Source organism: Terrapene carolina, unplaced genomic scaffold, assembly GCF_002925995.2.
Source record: "Terrapene carolina triunguis isolate 2854851 unplaced genomic scaffold, T_m_triunguis-2.0 Scaffold22, whole genome shotgun sequence".
Classification (NCBI taxonomy): domain Eukaryota; kingdom Metazoa; phylum Chordata; order Testudines; family Emydidae; genus Terrapene; species Terrapene triunguis.
In genome coordinates this window covers 9,791,787-9,813,408 of record NW_020664373.1, presented here as the reverse complement: position 1 = coordinate 9,813,408, position 21,622 = coordinate 9,791,787, and the positions used below count along the sequence as shown (strand labels likewise).

General features: G+C 41.0%; 1 protein-coding gene across 1 annotated transcript in view; it reads left to right on the top strand.

Annotated features, from left to right (window-relative positions):
* LOC113406091 (vascular endothelial growth factor D-like) overlaps positions 1-21,220 on the top strand; it is a 33,376-nt gene extending 12,156 nt beyond the window's left edge. Inside the window, exons 2-7 of the mRNA XM_026648626.2 lie at positions 9,367-9,577; positions 13,228-13,418; positions 15,176-15,324; positions 15,988-16,085; positions 18,852-19,047; positions 20,578-21,220. Of these exons, the coding sequence (XP_026504411.1) occupies positions 9,367-9,577; positions 13,228-13,418; positions 15,176-15,324; positions 15,988-16,085; positions 18,852-19,047; positions 20,578-20,704 (972 nt within the window). The 3' untranslated portion in view covers positions 20,705-21,220. The remainder of the gene's footprint in view (positions 1-9,366; positions 9,578-13,227; positions 13,419-15,175; positions 15,325-15,987; positions 16,086-18,851; positions 19,048-20,577) is intronic.
* Positions 21,221-21,622: the final 402 nt, after the last annotated feature.

Sequence of the window (21,622 nt, the reverse complement as noted above, 5' to 3'; positions counted from 1 at the left end):
AGTCTTTTCCAACTTCCTGCTGCAGAAATTGAGCCCAGCTGCATAGTCTTGTCAATCCTAGCACTTCATTTGTGCACAACACGTTTACATTTTCAAGGTTATCTTTGCAAGGGAAAGAGCTAGAGACTGCCTTTTAAAAAAGTAAAGATAAAATTCTCCTTTACAGGGCCCCCAAACTGGCTCTGTCAACAAGCAGCTTTTGTGAGCCCCTCCAGCTCATCACTGTATGGGCCCTGCTATAACAATGACAACAAACCATATGGTCTGAATGATACAGAAATCCCAATACAATGCGATAGCTTACACTTTTTTCTAAAGTGTTAGAGGCAAATTTCCTATCCTAAGGCAAAAGAGGTGAGTAGCAATGTTCAAATAACTTAAGTCCAGATTAGTGAACCAGTGAGTAGCTTCAGAAGTGGTTTGGCATACGTCTGACATGCCACCGGCAAACAATCAAAGCGGGCACTGATTTACAATGTGATCTGTAGTTTGCGACTGGCGTGCACTGTCACATTGTGCATTGTCTCTCATCTTGCAGAGCTGTAAGAGATGACAGCGTCTGCTGTGCAAAGTTCTGAAATGGTTCAATGCAGACCATTGTTTCCAGGGTAGGTTGAAGCCTAGGAGTTTTTTAGTGGGGTTGGCAACCAGATGTTTGTTTGGGACATTAGCATTATCCCAGAAGTCTTTCTAGTGTGCCTCAGGATGGAATGAGGATGCTTTAAGAACTTTAGCCCAATCCCTAAAAACCTTGCAAGATTTCAGATGTGTCTTTGGAAGGTTCTGGAGGTAGTCCTGAATTGGTAAATTCAAGTTGGCCGTGGTTCGCCTGTACTCATGAGCTGTGTGTGTGTCTCTCCTGATTTTGGGTAGGAGCACATGTGCCACAGTGGGAAACTATTGAATGAGTGTTCATTTTAATCCATCATGGAATGAAGTTGCACGTCCAGAGATTTGGTAAGTGAGCTGTCCGCCAGACAGGTGCGCAATATTCAACAGCCAAATAATGACCACTTAAAGCTAGAATGAGGACATGGAACTTTACTATATGAATATTAAGCCGGCTTCCTATAACAAAGCAAGAGGCCATCAAGTTCAGGATCAGCCCATTTCATACAAGACAGCAATGTTAAAATTGGAACTCTATTACTAGGAAGCCAAAACATGTAATTACTTGTTTAGGATCACGTTGATAATTAGCAAAGTGCTTGATTTGCACATTACTGTAGCTAATGATTATCATGTGCAGTGTGCAAATCAAGTACTTTGCTAATTTATAATTTATAACATTTATAATAATACTTATAGGCAAGTACTTCACAGTGGATAGTGTTACAGATGGGAATTCATGTGTCATGATTTCATAGCTGATATAGATTCAGAAATATTGTTCAGATGGAATGTCGAGAAATAGAGAATTTCCATAATGCTACTCAGAAATGACATACCATTGCTGGTGATGTCATAATTACTGTAAGCCAGACTCTAGTTTGTTAGACATATGGTAAAGCTGGACTCTTGATACAGGATTTTATAGGGTACCGCAGTTGGTTGTTAATAAGGCTTTGATTTACTCTTGCAAGTCTGATGTTTTCAAGCTGCTCAAGGTTTTCTCTCATAATTTTAGTATAAAGCACTGCAAATGTGAAAGTCACTGTTGCACTATAAGTCTACAAAAAACAGGACGATTCAGCTGCTGGTTTCCCAGACTACTGCCTATCATGCTCAACAATATTGTCTCATTTCCTTGTACTTCCCCAGCTGCCTGTCTGTATCTATCCATTGTCTCTTGTCTTTTATTTAGATTGTAAGCTCTTTGGGATAGAGACTGTCTTGTTCTGCGTTTGTACAGCACCTAGCACAATGGGGTCCTGATCCCTGACTAGGGCTCCTAGGCTGTACAGTAATAATAATAGTAATGATGTTGATATTGGAATTCCTCAAGTGGTGTTCATGCCGCTGCAGAGCCCACACAAGCCTGCCACCACTGCTTAAACCCAAGAGTGGATGGCGAAACAGAGGAGCCTCCACATAATATATGGGTCTTTGTGGTGGCTTGACATAAGCTGGTGATGGGGTAGGCTGGTGGGGAAGGAGATTTGCTACTACCCAAGTAATACCCACGTAATTCTACAAGTGGAACTGGGCAAAACTTTTTGTGCAAAATATTTTTTTGCTGAAAATTTTCAGATTGGGTCATCCTAAACAATTTGCAGATTTGGGTCAATTTTGGCAAATTGTTTTAGCTGGATATAAAAAAAAATCAGAAACATTGAAATGGTTTGTTTCATTCTGGAAGGAAACATTTTGACTTTTAATTCCAGAAAAATGTTTCATTTTGGAATCTCCCACAGTTTAATTTTTTAAATGTAAAAACATTTTAAAAACCTCAAAATCAAAAGAAAAGATTTCAATTAATGGAAAACAAACACTTTGGGGACATTTTGTTTCACCAAACAAATTTCACTCTGGCTCAACCCGAAACAAATCCATATTTTTTTTAAATGTTTCAGTTTAGCCTCTGAACTGAAAAATTGATTCTTTGCACAGCTCTACACACAAGCAGCACAGGAGGTCTGTGGCCACATCATCTTATAAGCTCTAGTATCCAGGGGTACCAAGTATCCACAATTCCAGTGGAGGTTGATGGGAGCTATGGGTGTTCCATGTCTCTGCAAACTGGGCCCATAATGGCTATTGACTAATGCATTTTCTGTACATATACATGCGGGAATAAATATGAATAAAAACTAGGTTATTTTCAGATACACCACACAAAGACATGCAACACCAAAGTAACTGGCCATTTCAGTGCTGTGGTGATTAATACACACATTATTTTAAAGGCTGGATCAGCCATAGTTCTGAGGATAGCATCCAAGCAGCACTGGAAGCTATACAACAGATAACTAGATAAAAAGATTGTAATTATTTCATCTCACCACCTTCCACATGACTTCTCATGAGTGTAACAGTACTCCTACTTACTTACCAGGATGAAGAAATTCACATCCAGATTCTTTGTCCCTTTTACATTTTCAAATGTCAGCTGTAAGGTTTGAAATTGTCCAGACGCTCATGCTACATTGTGAGTAGCGCTCTCCCAGGATAAACGGATTAATGTTAAAAAGAGATTTATTTCAAACTTATTTTAAAATGTTTGTAACATGGTATTAACAAGATCTCCAGGCTGTGTTATGCAGACGCTCTCCGTGTCGAGATACAGCAGTTGGCTTCTCTTTATAGCTTAGCCACTGAGAAGCTGTATCAGTGCTCCATGAAACAGGGCAATATTAGTGAGGTCTCCCATTCCCTGGCCTGAGACATAGGAGTCATAGCTAAGCTTTCCATTGCTATTTATGTAGTGCTCATTACAACAGCATCCATGTCTGTGAGTCTGGAAAGCACTGGAACGTTTGCTTAGGTGTGAAGGTGGTGTGGGTAGGACTTTGGGGAGATGATTTTATCAGTTAAATAAGGTTTTCATGAGGCCTTTCTTGGGTTGTAATGTGTTGGAACATAGAGTGAAAGGTACAAGTGGGACCATCGTCAAATTAATGAAAATGCAACCTTGGTTTTTAGTCAAGCTTTCTGTCTCTCGTTCTGCACTGGATAGGTTTCACGATGGATACATTTCCCTAAGTGAAGAAGCTGATTGTTGCAGTCCTTGAAGAAAGTGGCTTTTGATTTGCAGATACGCTTGTTTCTTTTACAGTTCCTCATATGAATTTAAGACCCGAGTATGTTCTTCTTTTCTTATTACTTTGCACTCATCTTTTTCCATTTGTGCAAAATTCCTGCATGAGATGCTGAATGGTCCAAAGTCCAAACAAATCAAAAGTGCAAAATCCATCTGTAACAGGCCAGCAGTTTATTAGTCTTAAGCATCCCCACCCTGTTAGCAGATGTTGTTCCTGCTGGGAAAGTGTTAGGTGGGTTCTGCTGACTTACTGGTGCAGATGGCTCTACAGAGAGTTAAGATGTAGGGTGTGGGCTGAGCAATCCTTGGGAAGGAAACCTAGGAGCTAGGGAGAAGGTGTTACTGATATTTGTGTCATCTGATTGTGGATTGTTTTGTCAGTAAAGCCCAATCTCAGGACAGGGCTGAGTTTGCACTTTATAGGTATACTGTATGGTCTGTGGGCCAGATCCTCATCTGATGTATATCAGCACTTTATTGAATTCAGTGGAGCTATGCCTAATTCATACTCACTGAGGAGCTGTCCTTGTCTTTGTAAATCAAGTTGGAAAGGCCTTTGCTCGCACCATCTTCTTTTCCATTCCAGTTTTACCTATTTTAGGGAGTTTTAGGGTTCTGCACACGTCTCAAATTATTAGAGAGAAGATAGATGTTAGCTCTTTATGGCTTCTTTTGGAAATACAAAAGTTATAAGTATCTAAACATCCCAAAGTTGACCTGAGGAATTGTTTCTTGATGTCTGTGAGATTGTTCATAGCTCAGTGCAGGAAAACAGATTTTCCTCTTATTGTTGAAGGATAGCTTTGGAAAATCTGAGAGTTCAGTGTTATGGAAAAACATACAACTTGACACTAGTACAAATATGATTATTACCTTTTGGTATGGAATCCGTTCTTACAGTTCAAAAATAATATTACAAATGGTTGTAAACCAAAGAGCCTGGGATCAGTTATGTAAACATAAGACTTTGATATTTGTTATTTGTGTCTTCCTGCAGAACCTCTTACTGCAGGCCATAGCATCTGTGTTTTGTCATTTGTAGTGTGTGCTTTTCAGTATTTGAACATTGTAAAACTTGTCAGATTTACCATGAAATAGCGTGAAACGTGATTTTGTTCACTTTAGGGTCATGTGTATGAGTCTATCATGACTAGTTTCTCATGACTCTCCCAAAGCATTGTAGATGGTAAGCTTTTTGAGGCATGGGTAGTGGTTTTATTAGCTGTGTGTACAGTGCCTCACACAATGGGATCCCAGTCCATGACTAGGTTCTGTCACAATACAATAATAACAACAGTGGAAATGACAGATATTTCCACATCCTCCTGGACTGAGCTTAAGGAAAGGGGAAGACAGTGAGTGAGAGATCCTTCAGCACCAAAATCCTCCAGTCTGACCAGCCCTCCTGAGACTGAACTACCTGACCACAAGTAAGTCTGATCAGACCCAACCAGACTTATTTCCAAAGGTAGAGCCTTGGCAGAAGGAGTGTCTGACACCGAACTAGAAAGCACAGTGAGGATCAGAGCAGTGTGAGATGGAGTGGGCAGACAGGAGATGGTTGCAGACCGAATTGAAGTGAAAGAAGGTAGAGATGGGCTGTCTGGCACAGACCAGGGTACGGACCAGTGGAAGAAGCCATGTCTGGAACGTGAAAAGAGTGCAGAAGGGATAGGATCAGGGCAGTGAGAGGTGAGTGGGAGGTGCCCTCTGCACATTGCTTGAAGTCAGAGATAGCCGAGAAAATGCAGCTCCCATCATCTGCTGAAGCAGAGGGGAGCTCCCCTCCTTTTCCACGCTTTTGGGACTTGATCCTATACTCACCGAAGTCAATCGCAAAGCTCCCATTGACTTTAATGGTGCAGGATCAGGCCCTTGATAAGCAGCACTGCTCAAACTGCTCCCCCTCTTCCTTGGCTGTGTGATGCTCACTGCCCTTCTGTTTCAATCAACTTTAAACCTTTGTCCCCAAAGGGAGGCTGTGGTGGAGGGAGGAAAAGACATTTGAACAGCAAGCAGGAGGTGGGCTTGGGAAATGCTAACGCACCCATCTTCTGCGGAGCCTTTCCATGATTTGTCATGTCTAAAACCGGCACAACTGCACTGTTTTACGATAAGGCTTTCCGGCCTGTGTGTGTGTGTGTGTGTGTGTGTGTGTGTAATATGTGTTGTCTGCTGTAGATTTGTAGCAATAAGCAGGCACGATCATGTCCTCTTCTGCATGTTTTACAGCACCAGACAACCATATGGTGCTTCACGTTTATTATTATTTGAAAGTATTAGAGTTTTCATGTTTTCACGGTACGGGGTCATTTTTAGAACAATTTCTTTGACGAGACGTGTATGTTCTTGGATGATTTTGGTATCAAACAATATTCATTGCCTCTCTGCCACAAGAAACAGTGCATAATACTGTAGAATCCTTTGTGTCTCAGAGTTCACAGGCTATGGATAATTAACAGGTTTGCTGCATTTTCACACTCTTTTAAAAAGTTTTTAATTTTGAATGCTCTTAAATTATGAAAAACCATGTATACACGATGTGATCTGACTGGAAATAGGAGAAACACAGTCTATTACAATATCCCTGCCAATAGAACTAAGATTTCCACATTACACTCTCTGAACTAAACTTTTCTGGCTCTTGTTCCACTTGACTCAGAGTGGGGGACCCAACTCAGAAAACCTCCCCAACCTCCAAAGAATCTAGGCTGCTGAATTTTTGGTAGGACTGTGAAATGGCTAGTTAAATATTACCTGAAGTCTGTCTTCCTCTCAATGCTACACAGCCTTATCCCTTCTTCTGAAAGCCTTAAGAAGGCTAGTTCAATCTACCCTATGGTTTGAGGGATGATGGCCTTCAAGGTCCTGAACACTCTGTCTGTGATCCGGCAAAGTGATCTGGCAAAGTACTTAAGCACTAGGTTAAGGTCTGAGCAGTCCCAGTGAAGTCAAAACATGTCCTTAACTCCCTTAAAGCTAAACACATGCTCTTTGAGCAGGGGGTTGGACTAGATGACCTCCTGAGGTCCCTTCCAACCCTGATATTCTATGATTCTAAGTGCTTTTCTGAATAGGGATAGACTTAAGCATGTGCTGAAAGATATGCACATGCTTAAGTGCTTTGCGGAATCAGGGCCCTAGTCTGGAGGGAGTCTTTTCAACTGGAAGGACAGTTGTGCTTGAGGCGGGGCCTTTGAGGATGACGGACGATCTCTGTCAGTAAGTGAAGTGGAAATGGTTATGGAATACAAGATGCTAGAGGGCAAAGGCTTCGCATCACCCTGCCCCACCCCCCGCATCATTCCCTCTCCATACCATTGATCAGGTACAAACTTTGAGCAGGCTAAGCAGTGCTCCTAAGGGAGCAATGGTTTATCTCCGCAGCTGTTGCCTTAGCAGTAAAGTACTTCAGGGCGCCGTAGATTAGGATGGGGATTACTGGGGAGAAGAAAATGACTATAAAATCTTTTCCACCCCCCCAAAAGAATCTAATATATGAAAAGACCTGGAACTATTCCTTGTGCAGGTTCACAGCTGGCTCAGCTGCACTATAAAACTGAGGGGCTTGGAACAGTGAAGAGAGTTATACAGGTATAATCAAAGTGGTATGGCTTTCTAGTGTAGACGAGGCATAGATTCACAGTGATCATGCAGATGTGTTCGTGCTTTTCTCTTTATTGTGTTCTTTGATCTTAGTATTGTCAGACTTTTTTGCCTGAATAGTAATTTTTAGGAAATCCCTTAGTAAACTCTTTAACACCCTCCCCTGCCCCAAAGAACAAACAAAAAATTCCTCCTCAAACCACTGGCCTTCATGCAAAGTACAGAGCTATCTCTTTGAATTTGCATAATATCATAGTCTCATTTTACAAGTTTCCTTTAATTTAAATCTGGTTTAAAAGTCTCAGACACTGTTGATTGGGCTGGAATGTCTTATTGCAATAATAAAGGACATCCTGGTACTGTTTGAGGGTGTTTGCCGTTCTATTCCATTCTACTGCACTTGAGCTACTTATTCGTTAACTGCTTCATTACTGGTCTTACGCTCTTAGCGTCTGTGGGATCAAGCAGACAATTTGCAAATGGAAAAAAAATAGGCAAAATTCTTACAATTAATTATTTATTACAAATTATTTTCTCAGCTTTTCTTTCAGCTTTCCTAGATCAGCAGAACTAGAATGGCATTGCAGTTCAGTATTTGTGATAATGATTCACATTTATATTACACTTTTGGGCTAGATTTCCAGAAGGGTTAAAAAGCACTTTTCAGGCTTCACTAAATGTAAACTACAGCAGAAATCACTTTACTCACCAGTGAAACACAGCAGCCTGTAAGATGAAACATGACCACAGGCCAGAGTACAGAGTAACGCTACATACAGGCTTAGGATAGGAGTGAATAACTTATTTCAAGTGACCTAAGCAGGGAATTTTAGGTAGGTGGAAAGTAATTACCCAAAAACAAAGTTGGCCAGAACATCCGAGCTAACATCTATATTCTTGAAAATAAATAAATAAAAATAAAAATGCCATGGATGTTTTGATAATTAACAACATATGTAGTCAGGCTGTTGGTTTTACATCTTGTCCAGAAGACTGCTCCTCATGCAGCATGGTGACTTCCTGACTGTATATGGAGCACTGGCTTAGTACTGATACAGATCTTGGACTATTACCTGCTCAATCACCAATTTCATATATTGGGGTTTCCTTAATGTTCTTTTACTTATAAGAATTGAAGTTTTGCTTATGAGAATTGATGAGATAAGATCCAAGGGAGGGCAGCACTTCATCATGTGGCAAAAGATTATTACCATGAGCCCCATCACAGCACAATACACATGTGCGCACACACTCAGAGAAATATGGTACGCTTCCAATAACAATTAATATTCTAAAGCCACAGCTGTAAATTCACTTGTGAACAATACTTTCAGTGACTACAATAGTTTTGCTTGAGTAAGGTCTGCAGGATTTGGCCAATAATTAATACCGGAAAACAGGTAAGATTCTTGTGAACAGGCAGACTCTCCACCTGGCTCTCAGCTCTGTGCACACCCTGGGTTAATGTCCAAAACTCATCCCTCTTCCTGCAGTTAGCCTTTAACAAACCATGAACCTCAATCAAAGCTTTCTCCTGGGTTTGGCTTGTTCCTAGGATGTCTTCCTGCAGAGCCTCCCTCCCCTTTCTCCCTGTCTATGGCCTTACCCCTGGTTCCCCAGTTCCTCAGAGACATGCAAACCCTTTATCTTCACATTGGTTACAGCTACTCGGAGTCATCTGTTCTGCTGAGTCAGCAGAAATAATGCTGTAGGCAGGGCACTAATCTTTATATCAGGCTGAGTCAGCAGAAAACCCTTGCATTTCTATGTAGAGTCCTGGAACATGACACCCTCTCACAAATGTGTGTATTTTATTAATACTGACATCAGGCAACAAGCTGGATTGGGTCTTATAGGTACAGGTCTGCCTTGAGGGTGAAAGAGAGTTATAGCATTCCAGCAGGAGCTCCAGCAGGCTTTGTGACTCAGGCAAGCACAATGTCTCCTGGAGCTGCCTCACTGTAAGTAAAGTGCTGTTTTTTTAAAGTGTGGTTCTTGTATACTGCATTCTATACACATTGCAAGTGCACTGCCCTTCTGATGTTCCTCTTTCATCATAGAGGGCATCTCTGTCAGCATTGGAACGGTCAGAACAGCTGATAAGGAACGCAGCCAGTCTGGAAGAGCTGCTTCGAATCACTCACGCCGAGGACTGGAAGCTGTGGAAATGCAGACTAAAACTCAAAAGCCTCTCCCATTTAGATTCCCGATCTGCGTCCCATCGCTCCACCAGATTTGCTGCTGCTTTCTATGACATTGAGACACTGAGAGGTAAGTGTGCGGTTGTGCATGAGTCATCAACTTCATCTTCAGGATCACCAAGCAAGTGTGTGATTAGGAGTTAAATAAACAGGCATTCTTAGAATAGACCAAATTCAGAGGGGAAATGGTGAAGGAGGAAAGAGACATCATATGAAGGAACGTGTTAGGCAACAGTCTGCATACATCTCCCTGGTTTATGGTCAGAGCTGGTTTAGTGCTCTCTGTACACAAGCCAAAGAAAAGATATATGAAATATGGATTTGCCAGTCAACAAAACAAGGGAAGTAAACATGCAGGAATGGCTTGGAAAGGCTGGCTGAGGGGACTGCCAACAGCAAAATGCTAAGTCCTGGAATTTGCCTGCAGGCAGAGACAAATGAGCTTTACAGAAAGCATTGGAATTCCTACTTTTATGAGCTGTGTTCTGATATAAGGCACCTCATCAGCAGAGAGGTTGCCACCACTATGTATGGGTGGGAGCTACCTAGCAAGGAGGTACTGCCTTGATCTTCTTTAAGAGTCTGAGAAAATCTCTCTGGAGAGAGGAAGTAGGTGCTAAAACAACAGACTTAAAACCCGAATGAGATGTAAGTTAGTCATAATGTAGAACCCCACTTAGAATGAATTAAAATACAACTCCCTTCAAATGAGATAATCAAGATCTAATCTAAGTTCATTGAACTAAAACAAAGAGATAGTGATTGTTCCTTGATGAAGTGAATAGATATTATATGACAGACCTTTATTATACAAGCTGTGAAATAACAAGGTGTAAAAGATTTGTTCCTTTTATTGTACAGTCATGAACTTGATATGATGTGACTACAGCCAGAATATTCACTTTCCTGTGTGGAAGACAGAAAACAGTGATCCTATTCCCATATGACTTCTAGGATATTTGCAGTCCCTCTTTCACATCTTTGCTGACACTTCCACATCTTTTGTTTATTCATTTTAGCTAAACTAAGACTTGGCTGTGTTAGCTGGACCTTAATTTGCATCTCTGAGCTGGAGCACAAAGATACAGACAAAAATGCCCACACTAAATTAGCTTGCAAGTGATTGAATGGGATTTAGAGTCACAGAGTCAGAATTTAAGGCCAGAAGGGGCCACCAGATCATCCAGTCTGACCTTCTGTATATCGCAGGCCACCAACCGCCACCCAGCACCCACAGACTAAACTCAACAACTAGAATTAGACCAAAGTACTACAATCCTCAAGCAACTTAACTATTGTGTGCCACAGGCAGAGGACAGGAGGGACCAAATTGCACCAAAACCTGAGGTCTCTGCAATGGCAGGAAATTGATTTAGTGAGATACGCCTACATGATCCAAGCAAGCAACCAACACCGTATGCCGCAGAAGGTGGTGAACCCACCCACCCCCACACATGATCTCTGCCAATATGACCTGGTGGAAAATTCCTTCCTGACCCTGAGTATGACAGTGAGTCCAACTCTGAGCATGTGAGCAAGACTCATCAGCCAAGCACCAGAGAGAGAGAATTCTGAGCACCAATCCACCCCATCCTGTGTCCAATCTCCATCTGTAGCAATCTCTGATGCTTCAGAGGAAGGAGACCAAAAAAAGCAGAATACATTAGTGAAAAAATATCATTTCCTGACCACTGCAGGTGACTGGCTGAAGTCCTGAAGCATGAGATTTAGGAACATAAGACATAAACCAGAGACCCCCAGGACTACCAAGAGCAGTTGTGCACCATCAAAGGCAATCCCGTCATACAATTCCACTCAAATTTGTCAAGCCCTGTCTTAAAACTAACTAGGTTGTTTGTTGCCCCCATAATTCCTATTGGAAAGCCATTCCAGAACCTCTCTCCTCTGATGGTTAGATACCTTCTAATTTCCAACTTGAATTTATTCATGGTCAGTATATACCCATTTGTTCTTGTGCCAACATTTTTCTTTAACTTAAATAGCTCTTCTCCCTTCCTGGTGTTTACCACCCTGACGTACTTAAGAAAAATGTTCCCACCACTTGCAGAATTTATTTTAAAGACAACAAAATCCTAGTGATCTGAGAACGCCTGGAGGGGATAGTTAAAGGACATGGAATTTATCTATGCACCTTTAAGAATTATGCACAGAAGCACTAGCAGTCATGATCCAGTCATTGTATTGAACTAATGTCCAGTGCCAGTTGCTAGATTTTTCTATAGAAAACTTGAAATCCACCTTTTAGGTTTCTCATTTAGTGAAACAGCATCATTGCAGAAAATTGGTAATCCTCCATTTGAACACACAACGATACAACAGATGAGCCCAGCAAGTGGCACTGGTGCAGTGTATGGCAATAGGCTTTTATCAACACCTAAAAGTAATATAACTGCTCAGCTAATAAGGTTAGAAGAACAGTCACCCTCTCAAAAGAGTAGCAAGTTTAAACAGATAAATCAATAGTCTACAGATGTCCTTTACTTGTGCCATCTGGAGGAGCTGTTAGCTTCCTTTTCCCTTTCCCTTTAAACATCTAACTCCAGATACAGAGCTGCCAAATATCCTCACCAGATCCAGGTGAGAAAATCATTTAAATTCAAATAATTGAAATTTGTGGTAGAAAAATCCTGTTAAGTCTTCTTCCCCATCTTCTAAGGCAGAATTATTCCAAGGCCGACTCTATTAATGTTCTAATATGCCCTGAATCACCACAGAATCTGACTGAGCACCTACTAAAATCATACATATAAACTTATATTTCTCTTCCCCTCTCCCAGTCATCAGGGACTGATCTCTGTCTATGGTGTATGTTTTGTTTTAATGTAGTGGTATTGTGTGAAGACTAGGCCAAAGACGTAGATATTCATCACCCCTTTGTTCGTCTCTCTTTACTGGTTCCCAATGAACTACCAGGGCAAATTCCAGGTTTTGGTCTTCATCTTCCCTGAGCTCCATGAATATGTAACTCACACATGGAAGAGATCAGAATGACCACAAACCTCAGTGCATGCAGAACAAAATGTAAAACCCACTTCTCTGACCTATTCTCCCTACAACAACACCTCAGTTTTTCAAAGTGATTAATAGTGGGAGAATATGTGTGCTTGAAGAGTATTTCTGTTATGCAAGTGACATCTTGAATGATGATGTGCACATAATTAAATTAGTTTGGAGAGCGCATTGTTTTCTACTTTAACAGGAAGCTTAAAGTCAGATTCTGATCTCGATACACTGGTATCAAATGGAGTAACTCTATCGACTCTAGTGCAGTTACTCCAGGTTTACACTGCTGTAATGAAAATCAGAATCCATGCCCCAAAGTCCTAATTGAACAATGGCAAATAAATGGATCCTAGGGCCAAGATGTTCAAAAGTGACTGGTGATTTTGGGTGTCCAATTTGAGAGATCTTGATGGAGCCTGATTTTAAGAAAGCGCTGAGCACCTCCCTCTGAAAATCAGGTTCCTTTAAAATGACTCATGCTGGGTATCCAAAAATGGAGACACTCAAATTCACTGGTCATTTTTTAATGTTTTTGCCTATCGGTGAGATCCTGTCCCTATTGAAGTCAATGGGAGTTTTGCCGTTAACTTCAGTGGGGCCAGGATTCCACCCCAGACCTGCTTCTTGTATCTTTTTCATTGAATGCAGTTATTATTATTTTTTTAATACTGTTCATAATGATTGTGCTTTCTACAGTCATAGATGAGGAATGGCAAAAAACTCAGTGTGTGCCAAGGGAGACCTGCGTGGAAGTTGCCAAAGAGCTAGGTACAACCACCAACAAGTTCTTTAAGCCTCCCTGTGTGAATGTGTTCCGCTGTGGAGGTTGCTGCAATGAGGAGAGCCTGGGCTGTATGAACACAAGCACAACTTATGTTTCAAAAACGGTAATTGGAACAATTTGTCTTCCTTCTTGCCTGTCACTGGCTCTGAAACAAAGTGAGGGAAGAGGATGCCGGGCCTCTGAAAGCCAGTTATGGAGATACCTGAGGATACAGCTATTCTCTACAGTCATAATGATAAGCATACATTTGTATTGATACAGAGTGAATAAGGCCTTCCGAATGATGATTTAGTGCCATTTTATAGTCACTTTACGCAAGTATACCTGACGAAACCCGGTGCACAGCTGTGGAGAATGAGGTCACATGAATGGACTATGATCTCGTGTTGCGTTAATGAGTTTAATTCTTCTTTATTCTATAGTTATTGAGACTTGGGATTTCCTGATGCTAGTGGCTCATGGAGACTCCCAGCACCAGTGACCTAATGAATTCTGTAGGAAATTCTGATGTGTAGTGCCTCAGAGATAAGTTCTAAATTTTGAAAATTGGGACCAGTGACAAAAGAAAAGTGACTAGTGATTCTAGGTGTCTCATCGTTTGGGTGTCCTGCTTCACATGTCTTAAAGGAGCTTGATTTTCCCAAGGGCTGTGCAGCTGCTCTTTGAAAATCAGGTGCCCTCAATACAAATGCCTTAGGTTTTCAGTGCCCAACATCACAAATTGCTTCTGAAAATGTAGGCTTAAATCAATAGGCAGATACTGCTAAGTAGCAATAGGCAGCAAATAACCTGAATTTTGCAGGCAGCACTATTCATTTACAGTTGTGAAAACTTTATGCCTTTAAAGAAATACATTAAATTCTGGTTATGAAAAGTTTTTGCACTGGTACAAAATTCGTGGACAATTGTTTAGAGAGAAATTTAAAATATTCCTGGAACAAGCATTCTAAAACCAGTGGTCTTGACCCACCGCTGTGTTATTCCACTTGTGTATCAGTGTAATTCCACTGATTTCAGTGGAGTTGTGCTGAAATAAAACTGGAGTAAAGCAATGGTGAATCAGGCCCAATACCGTCTATGTAGATGTTTGTTAATCAGTTCCATTTGTCAGGAGGAGAGCGCTCTTATGAGCTGTTGTATGTACACCACAGATGTCTGACCATCTCAGAGGTCTGGGTCAGGCTAGAAACCATTTATTTATTCATGTAGTTATGCTTGGAGCAGTAGTTCATAAGTTCATTAAAAAACTAAAGTTTATTCAATTCTGCAGAGTGTAACATTCCTTTAACTTCCTTCAAAATAGCTATTTTCAAAAGCCTTTGGGTACATTCTGTTCCAGATACAACCATGTAAATCCAGAATCATTCTACTAAAGTCAATGAAGTTACTCCAGACTTACATCAGTATTACTGAGAACAGAATTTTCCCCTGAGCTTTTTATTTCTTTACAGAAAAATTGTAGGCTTCATGGTGAAACATCCACTGGAAGTTGAGACAGAGAAGATAAATGAGTCTCTATATAAGTTTTTGAGGTTACATTGCTAATGTATGTGAAACAAGTTCCAGTCATCTACATGTTTTTCAGCTTCATTCATGAAACATACTGTTGATTGCTCAGTAAATGATATTTACAATATATTATTTTTTTAGCCCTGGGTCGACTATGCTGACCAGTTCCTAGCTCAGTGGGCATTGCCTAATTTTCCCTTTTGGTTAACTTAGGTCAGATCTGTGGTGGCTACCAGCAGAAAAGGGGGAGGGGGGAGGAGTGGCAGTGGGTAGGAAGCTGGCATTTAAAAGATTTTAAGAAATAATGATAGCTGTATAATGGAAACTGAACAGCATATTTCATTCTTCTAGCTCTTTGAGATTTCAGTTCCTTTGACAAGTGTCCCAGAGCCAGTGCCAGTCAAAATTGCCAACCACACAGGTTGTAGATGCTTATCAACTGCTCAGCATCACCAATATGCCATCATACGAAGATCTGTCCAGTACCCAGAGGAGGATGGGTAAGGCTCTCTGTCTTTACAAAATATTACAGAGTATACGGCATTAACAAGGAAGCTCTTTTGTTTTAACTCATTCACTACTGGTTTTCTTCCATCTTTTGCTTTCCCACTAGTTTCCAAATACCCTGGGTATTCTTCAAACTTATAGAGCCAAACTCAAACCTGCTGTAAACAGGTTTAGTCTGCACATATTTGGCAGCCAGATTGAGGCCACAATTCAGCAAGTACCTAACTAGAAGCACTTGGGTAATCCCATTGCAGTTAATATACCGACTCGTATTCTTAAAGTTAGGCACGTTCCTAACTTGTGCATCATTGAATTGGGACATCAGTGCAGACTGCCACAGTGTTCCTATCTAGGGTAATATGACGCAGTGCTTAATTTGTAATGAAAGAGGTGCCGGGGCTCAAGCAATTTTTTTACTTTCATAACATGGCAAGTCCAGAGGCACCTGGGCTATGAACTGTGGTGCCGAGGCTCAGCCCTAGCAAGCCCTGGCATAAATTAAGCACTGCTGTTGCCATTAATTCACATAATACAGTTGACAGGTCTGGCAGTAAATAATTGTCTTGAGCAAACTAGCTAACTAGTCTTTTTCCGTAGCTACATTAATTCTTGTGAAGCTTTTTTAAAATACCTGACCATGTTGTTTTTCCTTCTAGTTGCCCCTTTACCAACAAACTTTGTCATAGTGGCTTGATATGGGACAGCAACAAATGTGAATGTGTGGTAGATAAAGAACATCCTGGCAGAAGGGAAGGTAAAAGTAGTATCTTTGGCTGACATTTCTGCAGCTACCATCTCTATCAGAAGGGGGTTGATAAGGTTCTCTCCTTTTTCTCACTGAGATTTCTCTTTGATTCTAATTCAATAGACGGTATTGTCTTATTATAGAATACTCTAGTTGTAAACATGCACACAAATGGTGTTACCTCATCTCATTTTCTTCTGAGCATTTCTGCCTTTTCATATTAGCAATGGGAATAAGGAATAGCAATATTTTAGAAGGAATTAATGTAGCTGGCAGTCACTCTACATTTTCATTGTACACAGATGACTTAGTCGTTTGTTTAGGGGGCTTTCAACTCAGTATCCCACATCTGTTCACCTGTATTCAAGAAATGTTCATGTTTTTCTGGTTTAAAATAAATTGGTAAAGATATTACCACTCAAATTCGGGGCTACGTTCTACCCTCATACATAGTGCACACATGAAAACCTTACTGAAATCAGTAGGGTTTTATGAATAAAAATGTGCCGAGTGTGGACTTCTTCCCCCAGTGATTCTAGAGTTTGATCCTGCAAACCATTCCTCACATGATTGATTCTTATAGGCTACACTCAGCATAAATTGTACTTGAGAGGAAATGTGCTTCAGAGACACCCCTCTGAGGCATAATGCTTCCTGTGCTCCCCTCATGTGTGGGGGAAGGAGGGAATGTTTCACTTGAGCCTTTTACAGGGCTCTTTGCTCTCTTTCCCCTTGTGCCCAGCTAGTTCCCTGACTGGCAAGTTGGCACTCAGGGTTGAGCTGTGACTCCCTCCCTCTCTCCTCAGTCCTCACCCACTGCGTGGAGAGAGTTATGCATGCAGGCAAGACTAGGGCACACTCTATATGATGCCAATGGAGCTACTTGTGAGAGTAAGGCTCTCCGTTAGGCTACTGGATACAAACTGAACAGAATAACGTTAGTAGAAATGATATGTAGAAGTGACTTCCAAGAAAGCATCCAGCTTGGTATAAAAGCATAAGGTCATTATCAGTTGTTGCCTCCTTCCTCTTTTCTTGGTGGAGAAGAGTTGAATCCATCAAAGAAATCAACTGAAAACTTTCCTTGGGGGGAAATAAACAAACTGCTATAAATCTAAAGAATCTTGAACATATTGAGTGGTATTAAAATCTCCCTAAATACCATACAATATTTATATTCAGATGGGCAATAATGGGAATCTAATATACCTGGACTACATGGACACAGAAGAAAATCTTGCCTTTCTAGATGATCTTACATTCAACAAATTAAAGCATACAAACCAGTAATAAAGGCAATTTGGCAAGCATTTGCATTCCTAGGTCAGTGACCTAAAATAAAACTGTATAGCTCCATAAACTCTTTCTGTCTAGTATGCTCTCTTAGCATTAATAGACAAGAAACCAATTTTATTGGGACACAGGTTTGTCATCCTGGATCAGATCATTAGTCCATCAACTATGGTATCCTGGCTTTATCAGTGCTAAGTAACCGATACTTTATAGGAAGACCAAAGTGTGGGGATTAGGGGGACACCAGGCAAACTCATATTGCACCTAACAGCTAGCCATTTGTGCTATGGGCTAACAACCAGATAAATCAAGTGACTTATAATAACAACTGTATTGTGCTTTTTACTGATGTAAGCCAAACATTTCCAATAATGAACAATCATTTGCTGCAGTTTGACAGTAGCTTAGACAAATTCATTTAAAATAAGTCCTTGAGGCTAAAGCAAAGAGAGAATTGAACAATCTACACCAATTAATATATGCCAAGGCTCATCACCCAAGGAGGGGGTGGGGAGCATTTCACCAGAACCTATGCAGATTTTTGTATCTTTAAAATATATTTGCTTTTTATGTTGTTTGGCTGTTAATTTCTGGTATTAAGTTAACAACAATGGAGGCTTCCCTCAAATAATAAGTACGGTATATCCTTTCTGGCCATTGAGGTGAGAGCTCAGACCAGAGGTCGTAGTCATAGGTTAAATTTCACATTACATAGGTTAAATCCAAGACCTATTTATAAAATTACAGGAAATTACCATTCCAATGACACATTGTATGCTATGACCTTTAACCAGGGTGTGCTGCCAACACTTTACTAAGGGCTCTCATAAAAATGTTCATCTTTTGCCATGATAAATCTCATGGTATGCCAGGATGTGCATGTTTGCAGAGAAGGGGTGAGGTGTTGAGGAGCGCAGTCATTTATTTTCTGCTTTTATCATTGAAACAAAATGTTTTCTCACTGCCCTAACCATATTAACCAAGAAGGGAATGTGTGCTGCTTAGCAATCAGACTTAGACTAGGCTGTATCTTGCTAGAATTATTTATACTTTGTTTCTGAAAAAATATACTGAGTACATTGATTGAGAAGCACAATGTTGTGTGAATGTTGTTTGTACTTTGTATGGGATACGTGTTTGGTTTTTTTAAATACTTGCCATCTGGTGCATTCCAAAAATCAAAAAGCTCCTCACAAATATTTTTTGTAGGCATCCCAGGGGAAGTTGTCTCTGACAAGGGTGATTTAGCAGTATAGCTCCGTCAGAAGCAGGGAAATCATCCCGATCTTCTCTTCAGTTTGGTGGTGGCCTCATCCAGCATATTAACTCATCATAGACATTCTAAGGACCAGATTCCTCCTTCATGTACACATGCATAAATCCTGGTGATTTCAGTGGAAGTTCCACACATACAATCATATAATCTAAAGCAGAATCTGGGCATACAGACCTTATTGCCAAAAGATTTGTCTGTTGTTACAGGACTCCCTCCTCTTGCTGAGCTGGCTAAGTGTGGACCACATATGGAATTTGATGAAGATAATTGTGAGTGTATCTGTAGATGGAAATGTCCCACCGATTTTTTCCAAAATAAAGTGAACTGCAGCTGCTATTTGTGTAGGGAGAGCCAGGAGAGCTGCTCTCAGAAACACAAGATATTTCATGCAGAAACCTGCAGGTAAGTGTTCCTTTCCTTTCAATTTCACACCTCTTAACATAGCTGAGCCACATGAAAACCATATTCTTTTCAATTAAGCAATACATATCAACTTGGAAAATACAATTCACTTTTGTAGTTTTGGGGGTAGTTGTTTTTTAATGTGTTTGCCAGTTTTCTTTGTGGTCCCAATCTATTGATATAATGTCATTTATTGATGAAACCCGAGTACAGGGAGTCAAGGGTTGTATTCTCGACTCTCCCAGTTACTCACTGTGTGACCCAGGGCAAGTCACTTAACCCATCAGTAAAATGGAAATAATACTTACAGTATTTACCTCATAGAAGGTGTGAGGTTTCTTTAGCTAACGCACTTTGAGACCCTTGGACAATAGGTACTACTTAAGTGAAAAGAGGAGTTGTTAATATTTGTTATGTAGTTTCTAAGCACCCTTCATGCACAGAGACATATTTGTTTCTAATAGCTAGGAAACAATTTCTTTAACTATCTTATCTGAAGACAGTGTATGTCCCAGAAGATTTGTGGTGGTATTTGGAGCCTTTCATTTCTAGGTGGTTCAGATTCAGTCCACGTCCCTTGTGACTGACAGTCATTACCTTCTGACTGCTGTGCAGTGGCCTTTGGAAAACAAGTTAATTGTCTCAGTATAATTCATAGTGAACAGGTGTCCATGTAACAAAAAACATCATCACATAATGCCTACCATTAAATGAGCATATTTTCTCACCACCTCAGCAGAGTACTCAAGGACTTAATGGGCGTGGGAAATTAACTATCCTTTCATGCATAGAGATAGACCCTCTAGGTCAGGGCTGAGGTACCTTGAGGCTGTGTGGGAAGCCTGCAATGTCTGTGTTGTATCTGTCCTGTCCTGTGGATAAGTAGAGTGCATCATCTGCAAAGATATCACTTCAGCACCATTCGGGAGCACTGCAGTCACATAATTTAAAAGACATTAAACTAGAGTGGCCCCTTCACTGCTCTGAAGGGGGCTCAGAAGGAGGCGGGGGGACTGCTAGCTCCACAGTATTGCTCCCTCTCCTGGGATTCTCTTTTGGAGCTCTGTGAGGTGAGGACTCTGCAGGATTTGGAGGTCAAGAGGGCGTGAAGCAAGGAAACAGCTACTCTTTTCAGCATTGCCATCTGGCGGGCTCTTGGGTTTCCACTTAGGAATCTGATTAGAAATTACTTTACTCTTTAAAGCAACATTAACTTGGGGGCACTCTAGGGCTGCTACTGTGCAAGTGCTGGGAAATTCAGGCAATGGCAAGACATGTTGTTAAAGAGAAGGGATGTCAGCAGAATGGTGTGAAAGGGGAAATCCTCCATGCAGATGCCTCTCTTTATCTAGGTTTCCCCTTTCATGTGGACCTACTGGACCTATCCATTCCACGCCTTCCCAATCTCCTCCCATGCAAGGACATTACATTTTGAGTAAATGTGCTAAGATGCTGAAAATGTTGAAGGATATACAAGTGGAGAGCTATCACATTATCATGCTTCTCTCTCTCTCTCTCTCTTTTAAACAGCTGTGAGGACAAGTGCCCATTCCAACCCAGAACATGTTCAACTGCAAAGCCAGTGTGTACAAAGCATTGCCGTTGTCCAAAGGAGAAGAGAAGCTCTCATGGGTCACAAAGCAAAGAAAATCCTTGATCTAGCTTTCCCCCCCTCTCCCAAAAACACACTGCTTTGCAAAGTAGCTGTCACTGACTTTTAAATCATTAGTAAACATGGGACATCTTCCACATTAATCGCAGAAGAATGAATCCAGTCTGCATTTATTTATTAGATTAATCACTAACTATTAGTGGGCCCTCTGGGTCATTGATAGCTGTCTTCTAATGGATAACTACAGTAGAAAGATTACCAGCTGTAGGAAAGGAAGAGTGGAAAGAGTCAACTCAACACTGTTATATGGAGGATGAGACTGGTATATGTGTAGTAGAGTGAATGTCACCGTCCGGCAGTTCAGGAATTTGAACTAAATAGTCTCTGAATCCTTAGCTAGTGCATCTCTTTGGTGAAACATTCTTCAAAGCTTCAGTGTACAGGATTTGGCTTCTAATATGCTCAGCACTGAATGATTTGATCTACTGTCCAGCTTTGATTATCATTTTGAGTTTATCGTACAACTACTGTCAGATGTGCCATATTTAAATGTATATAAGAAAATAAATACTTCAGTTATTCAAGCTGTTTATTATTCTATGTCATCTCAAACAAATGCAGACAAAACAAAAGCAAACAAACCCACCCCACAAAAGGGTCAAGCTATGGCTTCATTGGGTTTGTCCCCACTGGAACTGACCCCAGTCCACACCTAGCTTGGAGTAAGGACACTTGGTAAATCTGGTTGTCACAGTAGTTTGAATAAAGGATTTCATTTCCCACACAGGTGATCAGGGCCGGCTCTAGGCACCAGCCAAACAAGCTGGTGCTTGGGGCGGCACATTTTTAGGGGCGGCATGGCTGGCGCCAGAATGCCGCCCCTAAAAATGTGCCACGGCCGCCCTAGCTCACCTCTGCTGCTGCTGCCTGGGAGGGAGGGGGAGATCCCGAGCGGCCGCGGCG